Source organism: Alosa sapidissima, chromosome 6, assembly GCF_018492685.1.
Source record: "Alosa sapidissima isolate fAloSap1 chromosome 6, fAloSap1.pri, whole genome shotgun sequence".
Taxonomy (NCBI): domain Eukaryota; kingdom Metazoa; phylum Chordata; class Actinopteri; order Clupeiformes; family Clupeidae; genus Alosa; species Alosa sapidissima.
Genome location: NC_055962.1, coordinates 34,985,085 through 34,995,084, shown reverse-complemented (window position 1 = coordinate 34,995,084; position 10,000 = coordinate 34,985,085). Strand labels below are relative to the sequence as shown.

The 10,000-nt window shown below is 42.9% G+C and overlaps 1 protein-coding gene across 6 annotated transcripts in view; it reads right to left on the bottom strand.

Annotated features, from left to right (window-relative positions):
• senp6a (SUMO specific peptidase 6a) overlaps positions 1–10,000 on the bottom strand; it is a 33,264-nt gene that overhangs the window by 11,318 nt on the left and 11,946 nt on the right. For all 6 annotated transcript variants that reach the window (XM_042095322.1, XM_042095321.1, XM_042095323.1 and 3 more), the window contains 6 exons: positions 9,045–9,513; positions 6,004–6,248; positions 3,395–3,532; positions 3,045–3,078; positions 2,503–2,691; positions 279–475 (listed from right to left, as the gene is read on the bottom strand). In XM_042095322.1, the coding sequence (XP_041951256.1) occupies positions 279–475; positions 2,503–2,691; positions 3,045–3,078; positions 3,395–3,532; positions 6,004–6,248; positions 9,045–9,513 (1,272 nt within the window). The remainder of the gene's footprint in view (positions 1–278; positions 476–2,502; positions 2,692–3,044; positions 3,079–3,394; positions 3,533–6,003; positions 6,249–9,044; positions 9,514–10,000) is intronic.

Here is a 10,000-nt window from a genome sequence, read left to right as displayed (position 1 = left end):
AGCAAGTATCAAGAGTGCTCTACCTTGACTTTCTCCTTCTCCTTGATTGCTAGCAAGTATCAAGAGTGCTCTACCTTGACTTTCTCCTTTTCCTTGATTGCTAGCAAGTATCAAGAGTGCTCTACCTTGACTTTCTCCTTCTCCTTGTTTGCTAGCAAGTATCAAGAGTGCTCTACCTTGACTTTCTCCTTCTCCTTGTTTGCTAGCAAGTATCAAGAGTGCTCTACCTTGACTTTCTCCTTCTCCTTGTTTGCTAGCAAGTATCAAGAGTGCTCTACCTTGACTTTCTCCTTTTCCTTGGCGGCCTTGTTGTACTGCACCAGTCTTACGTTGGCTTCCGCGAAGGTCAGCTTGGAAGGGAACTCGGTGAGGGCATTGGTGCGCCCAATCTCTACCAAGATCTCCTCTAGAATCATCTGCTCATGCATGGAGAGTCCGTTCTCGAAGATGAGCACTATGTACTTTTCGTCCAGATCTGGTCAGAAGAGAAGGAGGATACAGGTGCTAAGAGCGCTAAAAGTTGTACAAAAAGGCAGCCAGGTCAGGCTTTGAAAAGACACTGAAAATAACAAGCAAAAAGACCAAGTATTTCAGAATCGAATACTAGGGGTGTAGAGGTACACATGTTCTTACTGACCCGTTTAGGTACAGGACGTTAGATTCAATACAGAAAGTGCCCAATGTCAGGGCTCGAAATTAACTTTTTTTCTCAGTGTCCCGCAGCTGTCCCGAAATCTACTTGCCACTGTCCCGGACTTAAACACCAGTGTCCCAAATTCAAGTTCTTGTTTTTTCCCATTCTACATAATAAACAGCATAATAATCAGTAACTTGCATCACTTAATTAACTCGTTCTGGTCCACCATGTCAGTTCTGAACAATTTATTAAACACCATTTCATTAATCATCTGCTGTTTCACACAACACTCATTTTCAGAGGTTGCACTAGACATTCATTGTCCATCGTTTTGACGGACAGGGTTGTAAAACATTCCGTCAATAATCTATTTTCATGTGTCTTTAATTTCAATGTCAGTTTGGTATGATGTCATGGCCACAGATCTCAGTGAAAACAATAAGTAGCCTAGCGTGGGAAATTACCACAAAGCTGTCAGATAGGCTACTCTCCTGCCACGCTCTCACCCTCAAATGCGTTCCCAATTAAATGAATTAGCAAAACGTAGTTAGAATATGTATCTGGATGTAACAAGCTGTTTTGACATTGTAAACGTTCTCTAAGAAGAGTGTAAAGCAGTTTGCAGTAGCCTAAAGTTAACCACAACGTCGTCTATTGCTGGAAAAAATAGCGAGCGGCCTATTTTAATAATTTGATAAACTAATAAATGCTCGGCGGGCCGGATTAAAGTGCATGGCCGCAGTTTTGACACCCCTTAGAACTGCCACAGCGAAATGTCAAATGCTAACTTAAATAACTGTTTTCATTGTTATAGGCTACCTTGCAACACTATCGTTTTGTCAAATCGCAGTTGCAGTAGGCTATTTAGCTCAGCATGATATTGGTGACGTTTGTCTGTCAATGACAGAAAACACGTACCGTTTTAGGCAGAGAGGACGGTCATCTCGTTTTTTTTTAGAACACCAGTGTAACCTTAGGCCTACACTATCAGTCAAAAATGTTCACAATGTCATGAAAACAAATGCCATTTACCTGCCTGCTAGTTAGGTAAGTTAACCTCTATATCGGAAATATAAAAAGATATATATCGATATATCTATATCGACCCATTAGGCCTACCGCCCTTGCCCTATTTTTGTGTCGGCCTATAAGTCACAATATTCATTTAACCAATACGGCAGATTCCTAAGGAAACGCAAGCACCCAGCCCATTTGGGTATCTTACTATATTTGTACCAAAAATAACATTGTAGCCTACAGTGATTTGAAGAGCAGTAGCCTAAACAGTGTTGTAAGGCTGCGTGTACAAAACCGCTTTACAGATTTCTTTACAGATCAGCTGGCTAACGCTGCTTTTGCCAGCTGCCCGTCACGCCAGGTCAAATTTTGTATAGGCCAGATTCTGTATTTTATTCAGACAAGAAAGATACGTTTAGATTCCCATGTGAACAGTTTAGGGAAAAAGTACCTATTTTGAAATTTGCTTTGCCATTTTTTCTACTGTCCCAGAGTTGTCCCAGACATCCTTCTATTGTGTCCCGGAAGCATTTTTTATGGTCCCCGGGACGTCGGGACATCGTTAATTTCGAGCCCTGCCCAATGTACCGAATCCACTCTTAAACAGGAATGAACAGTAGGCTATATTGTGTTCGGACCATGTTTGAAATTTGAGTTCCCACACACAGACAAATTGAAGGAACCATATGTAAGATTGTGGCCAAAACTGGTACTGCAATCACGTTCAAATTACTGTAAAGCGGTGCAGTAACTGGAGTATTGTGACCCATCCTGATATTGATGGCTTTGCATGGCTCGTGGTTATTACTGCATCAGGTGGTGCGGGCGAGTGGGGGCGCCGTACTCACTGTTGCCGCTGCAGTCGTACCACAGGCCACCGCTCTCCTGCGACATGTGAAGCTGCTGGCGTAGCCGCTGGCACTCCGCCGCGCTGGTCTGGAAGAAGAGCACCGGCAGCTTCCGCACGTTGCACCACTCACAGCTGGTCAGCTCCGACGCCCGCAGACGCACCTTCTCCATAATGTCCACCTCACGACCTGTTGCGCGCACACGCGCGCACACACACACATTAACATTTTGGAGATGTACATATAAATGCACACATACAGGTGTGTACATTATTTCTTGACCTGGCACACACGTACAAATTTATGGAGGATGTCTTGTGACATATCTTTAATTCTATGTGTCAATCTATTGGTCAATAAATATGTGTTATTTTAATATGGTCATATTTTGTTGCAAAAGACGCATATTCAGTTTGTTTATTATTGCACTTATTAGGGGGACCCAGAGAGCAAATCTTCCTTAGTGCTGCTTTAAGAAACAAGGCAACATTGTACAAATAAAGATTATGAATAAAATACAAAAAATAAAAAATAGCACTTACTTTCAGTTTCAAGCTGAATGTATTCTGATGAGAACTGGAAGACAATAAAGAAGAAACATATTATTAATTGCATAGTACGACAGACAGATATTTGCAAATGTTACATGGCTCGAATGCAAAATACCATTCACGACAACACTTCATCAATTGCAATTATGTGACTGGCTCCTATAACACTAACTCAATATTAAATGTGAATATCAACTATTGCTTAAGCCTACATGTTTAATGTAACCAGTGACTTTATCTTGACCATCACACGACTATCCAAACAGCTCTGATGCAGCAGCAGGGAAACGGACAGTCGGAGGTGTTTTGTGCTAGACTAGAGGACAGGAGATGAAACTCACAATGACAGGCTTGGTGACCATCCGTCGCAGGGTCCCTATTCTGACACTGCGACACTCCAGGATGATGCTCTCTAGCTTGGGAGCAGTGATTTTACGCCTCTTTGGGGTACAGTGGTCTTCGCACACCGCGTTCCCATACTGCAGGAAGGGAAAAGATGTGTTTTAAGTCATTTCAAAAAAAGGGTCTGAGCACAATTACAGTGAGGTTTGTATATACATCAAGAAAACTGCTTCACCATGGGCTTTTGGAATTCAATCAAAAAATGTGTGATGATTTCCAGTTATTCCCAATAATGTTTCAAAAATGAATGCCCTTGATTCAACAACCCCACACACACAAAAATCTGTCAACATTCCAACTAACAGATGTGAAAAACCACCCGGTTGCCAAGAGAACCATTAGCGGCTTTTTTTTCCCTTCTTTTTCTTCTTTCTCTTTTTTTTTTTTTTTTTGTAACCGAACGCCCTTCCTTGAGGTGGCTTTTCAAACCGGCTGGGAAACAGCCAGTCCCATCAGCCCCGGTGCATTCTAATTCCACCATTGTCGTCGCTGTCTGCCAGCAGGAAACGCGCGGCATTGCTCACGCTGATGCAATTTTTAGAGCTCCGTGCCGCATCTCCCATTAGAGCGCGTTCCGAAGCGCCACGGTTTAGTGCCTACCTCGCTCACTCAGGGGGACGCGCACTGACAGACTGCCTCCTGTGCGCATAAAATAGGAGCCTTCATCAGTGGAGCATGCAGCTGCCAAAGGGAGCTCGAGTGGCCCTTTCCCCCCGCAGATGCTTTCATCCAGCAGCGGAGCGTGCAAGGCAGGGCCTGATGCTGTTGTCCAGTCACGAGCAGGACAATCGCTCACGAAAGAGGAGCAGTTTTCTTGTACTAATGGTGTGGTAGCTTATATTTGTTAAACGAGTATCTGCTTCACCTTTAACAATGTACTCAGTATGTGTGAGATGTGCGGGCTAAAGTCCACTAGACTGTACATTAAATAGGTGCCCTTGAATGTTAAGATGAAAAACAACAAAGGGCAAAACCTTAAAAAAAGGGGGACACCAGAACAGATGCATCTGTATTTTGTAATCATGTTAACAATAACATCTTACTAGCCATAACAAAGCTAAGATTATCTTCTAGTACAGGAGCAGAACCATCTATGTAACATGTAAAAAAAAAATCTATTTCTTTCAGGAAACAATTTTATCAAGATATTCAATAAAAATATTAGCACAGGAAGCATGTTAGTAAGTACAGAGTACTCAAAGAGAAGAATAAGGAGTCAGAACAGACAAAGTGCAAACAAGTAAAGCTTTCAAATGACAAATACTTGTCTATTTAAGACTCCCTGCAGCACAGAAAAGTGCTACAGAATAACAAAACGGTTTTCATATTCCTCTTACGGTTATATTTTCAGGTGTACAATCAAAAGGTCAGTCATGTCATATAACTGTATTTTGTGCAAGCTACTGTGAAACTGATGGCATCAGTACGCCAGTAGTAAATTCACTTCAGAACATTTCACATTCACAATCAGACTCATTCTGTTTGAATCAAATGCACAGATTATACACCATCAGTATCTGATGTTGATTACACTGAGGCCCTACTCTGATAAATATTGTAGCAGTCTTGATAGAAATCAAATCATTTTTGAAAGCACCCCTGCAAACTCTTTCTTACCATAATGGAATGTCAGGCCCATTAGTCTAACTGGCCACAAGTTCAGACGTCAGGCCCATTAGTCTAACTGGCCACACAAACCACGTCTGATGGCTTCACACAACCACCAACATTACTAACAATCGTGTGCTCTCTTTCACTATTATACAAGTAGTTGAGCTGATAAGATGTAGGCTAAAAGCTTTTCAAATAGGTCTGAAATAGGTCACAGGACTGGATGACCACAATGATAATGGTCATCATCATGGTTTATCATGAGTCATGATCTTACCCACTCAAAGCATTTGTTATGCTTGTTAGACTTGGTCCCTCCCATGATTTTTTTCCTCAGGCTTTGTTAAAGGTGTTTTAAGCGATGCCACACTTAGAGCACAAACAAACCTTTTTTGTCACTTACAGCAAACATCACCTCACCATCAGCTAGCTGCCTGTGTCCTGAATACAATGTAAAAAAACACGATCTCTGTGGAAAGCCCAGGCTCCAAAAACGGCAACAAAAACAACCTGGGCAAACCTAGCCCATAAAAACATAACAAACTGTTCCAGCAAATCAGAGACAAGATGCTCGTTTAGGAGAGTTTCAATTACACGGGAGGGAGGGGAAGGAAGTAGCGAGCTAGCTCTCTGTTTTGTTTGAACGTCAACAGAAGTGACGTTACCCAGCATCGCTTAGAGCACCTTTAAGGAAAAGGGACATGAATCCCTTCTGCGTAGAGCCAAGTAGTTGGCTGGTTTAAGCCCAGAATCACGTTCAACTGGAGACTGACACATCTTCAAAGCTCTAAACTTCAAATATTAACAAGTTGCCAGCTGCAAGAGAAGCAAGCTGGCTGCACTCATGAACGGAAGAAGTGAAGAGTAGAACACTCTACAAAATATTTCAAAAGCTATTGCTCCATTCAAACATCGCACTTCAGATGAGTTGTCTTACCGCATCTTTCATGCGCGGTTTCCTGGGTATCACGAGGCGCGGTTCTGTGATCTCAGTGAAGTAGTCAGCTGTGAGCTCGTCTTGCTGCTCTGCCGGCCCCTTTACCGCTGCCTCGACCTTGCCCCCCGAGGGCGCCGGAGAGGAGTGGGCAGAGTCCGCAGGCCGTGGAGACACACTGTCCAATCGGTTGACGCTACCCGTGCTGGCATTGTCAGCCTCCTCCTCTTCGTCACTGGACAGCACAACTGTATGAGGAAATATTTGGGAATGTTTAATTATAATGAGCAAAAAACTTATTTCTAATGGCTAAAACACATGCAACCAAAGCATAGCTCTCTGTTCCGTTCATTTTTTTTATTGGAGACAGGTAACGGTGGATTAAATGAGACCAAACAGTCTTGAAAATTGTGGACCTTCTATAAGGGGTTATTTGTCTATAATGCCTATAAACTGGCTGGCTAACTACCTCATGATGAAGTGTGCTAGAGATGTTTTAGATTATTGACATTATTGTCAGCATAATGTCAATAATCTGAGCAGAACTGCTCAGATTATTGAATCTGGAGCCATTTTGCTCAGATTGCTGAATCTGGAGCCATTCATCATTGAGTAGAACCACTAAATATCTAGTCCAGTACAACAGGGTATATACCATGAGTACTTCAAGAAACATTACGCATCACGCATATTTTTGAATATTGCATCACAGAGGGTTCTTCGTACAATGTACACATTACTTCTCTGAGAATCTCAATCATATCCAAGCAAAATTGGTATTGTAACTGAAATATACCTAACAGAATAATATTGAATCGAAAAACAAATTGAGTTGGATATCAAATTGAACTGGGGGCTTGTGAATCGGAACTGAATTGCTTCTTGAATTGATTGAATTGATTTTTGTTTGTTTGTTTGTTTGTTTGATTTAAAGCCATTTCAGCAATTAAGGCTATTTAATGGCCAGGTTTTTGAATTTGTTCAGGAAATCAGTGGTGATACCCAGTCGTAATCCTAATGGTTGTCTTTTAGCAATACTGTTAGCAATAGCTTTGAATGCTTTTGTAATATTTTCTAGGGTGTTCCAACCTGGACTGTTGAACCACAGAGAGTATAGCTTGTACTTCACACCTCACAAAGTGGCAATTCTACTGTGCAGGATTGATTTAAACAGAATAATAAATGCTTCAAAATTAAATGAAACAAAACGGGCTCACATTACCCTATCTAATCAACAGAATAATTAGTAAGAATCTAATAATTCTCTTCTCTCTCTGCCTAGAGTGATCATATGAGAGAATCGGTTACACTGTTATATTAACAAGTCCAAGGTGAGCTTCAGAATTATGCAATTATGCATTTACTTTAGACAACTTATTCTATCGGCTTGGGTACTTAGTGCAGCTGACGTGCTTATCTGCTGGAAAATGCAATGCTTACAGTATCTATTTACGTTATCTATTAGTTCTATTTACGTTCCAGTAAAGTTTTATTTACGTTCCACGGCCACTCTCTCTCTAGCGTCTAGCCTTGGCTAAACCCGATTATGAATCATGAACAAAATCTGCAGTTTACGTTTATTCATTTAGCAGGCACTTTTATCCAAAGTGACTTACATAATGTCAATTATATTACAAGGGCCAGCGTGCCTGGAGCAACTTGGTGTTGAGCCTTGCTCAAGGGAGCAACGGTGGAAGCCAGGAATTGAACCCACAACTTTTCAGACAACTGAAAAGGCCACCAACTAGAATACGCAACTGTTTTGTGATCTATGATATGGTGAAACAGACATTCAGTCATGTACTTGAACTATTAGTAGCAGTTGAATTATGGAAGAAGGAGGAGGTATGCAGTATTGCAGTGTTTTTATTTTTCTAACCTCACACTCTCTAGTCTACACTGCCAGACTCAGTTGATCTAAATCAGCATTAGGCTAGTTGGTGTAAAGACACAAGCAGGCTTTTCTGAGCCCCTACGTCAGACCAGGACGAGCCAGCCGTACCACTGTGGTGTACCCGTCGCTCTGGTTCCTCCTTCTAATTTCCGCGCAGGTGCCTGTGGTTTCTGCGGTCGCATAGTTTCAAGACTTTCCCTGCACCCTCCTGAACATTTTCACAGCCTGTTTGCTTGCACTGTGCAAATATTTGACACCAGTACGGAGATGAGGGGCTTCATTAGGGTCTGGAACATCTTTGATTTCAGTAACTCCCACAGGAGGGCCGTTGCCAATTGCTAATCGAGGTGTTTCAGAGGCTGTAATCGACAGATGAGCTGTTTGAGTAAGGGCCATTTCTCTCCTTTTCAGGGACACAGGTTCACACACAACTTTGCATTCTGCTCTGTGGTGCAGCCTGGCAACAGGGATCTTATCAACATGACGTGTTTTGTGTCTGAATTCTGTCCTAGTTTGGGCAGCAGCAGCACTGGAGAAACTACACCAAGGTCATTTTCTAGATAAGGAGAACTGACTGCATGAGAAATTGTCAGGCACTGACCATCCCCATTTACTAATATCCATCCATCTGTTTGTTCCAATGCCATAACACATACAGGCTGATGCATGAAGTTGAGTTGAAAAAACCCCCACAAAATTACTGATTTCATTTATGATACAAATTGCTGGGATCATTTGACTCACACTGGTCTTTTTCTCTGTGTCCCCCAGTGTTCTCTTTAGAACCGCATAATGGTCAGTCGCTCTAGTCACATGTGTCTGCTTTGTCCAGCTTCATTCTTTGTTAACAACAAAACAAGTCTACAATGTGTGCATCAAGCCCAAAGTAGGTCAGGGTGACAGGGGGTCACAAAGTACGAAGGAAAGTACCGGTATGCATCAACAAGTATGCAGAGTTGATCATTTGGGAATAACAGGATGTATTCTGCTGCCACACAGACTAGAAGGTGAATTTTCACTCTGAAATGTTATCCTTAGTATAAAAACACCAAAGTCCTCATTTATCAAGAGTGTAGAAAGGATTCTAAATTCTATCTTACGAGTGGAATTTAGAATATAGAAATGTGTTTGTTGAACACCAACTACTCACTAGGGTCGTTGAGTTCATGGGCCTTGGAGAGCGAATGCCTCTTGCAGTTTGAGATTTTGGCCTGGTACGATGTCGAAGCTGCCGCAGTACTCCCCGCCAGCCCCATGCACGTCCGACCGCCGCTGTGCGGCATCAGCAGGTTACCGCGGGTAATGCGGGCGGGCGGGTTCATGACCACGTCCACGTGAGACGAGTGCAGGCCGCCGGCGGCCGCGCCATAGAAGTTCTTGTTGCCGAGCGTCAGGCCGCTATTCGAGCTGCTCGAGAGGGCGGGGGAGGGCTGAGTGGAGCGGATGGGGGGTCTGGCGTGGGGGGAGAGGGTGGGGTTCGCCTGGGACGAGTGCTGGTGGTGTGGGGGGAGCGACTCGGCTGGAAGAGCAATACCACAGTTCTGGCACTTGGTGTGGTCCTCGCTGCGTTTGCCACACTTCCCACACACAGAGAAGTACTCATGAGGCTGAAGGACGGGCTGCAGAGAGAGACGAGCAGACAGAGAGAGAGGTGGAGAAAGAGCACATACCATACGAGCACGAGAGATATGTTACTCAGTCATATTTGTATCTGTACACCGTTCAACTATTCAACATATTTTACATGGATTTGGCCAGAATTTATTGCTGGTATAATTAAAAAAGAAAAGAAAAGAATGCATCCATTTTACTACGAGCAACACAGAGTCTGACCTACAATGACACCATCAACACCAGACCAGATTGCAGGGAAGCAAAGTGTAAGATCACTTGCGAGTCTAGTGCACTTTTAACACATTAAATAATTAGCACACCCCAAGGAGCGCGACAGTTTAACTCTTTACCACTTCCTGCAACCAGTTCTCACATTATTAGCAAATGTCATAACACAGTAGCTGTAATGAGAAGCCTACAGCTTTCCCTCACAGTTTGACATGCTAGACCTCACAGGAAAGCTGACGTGTTAATCGAGCACTGTTACATAGT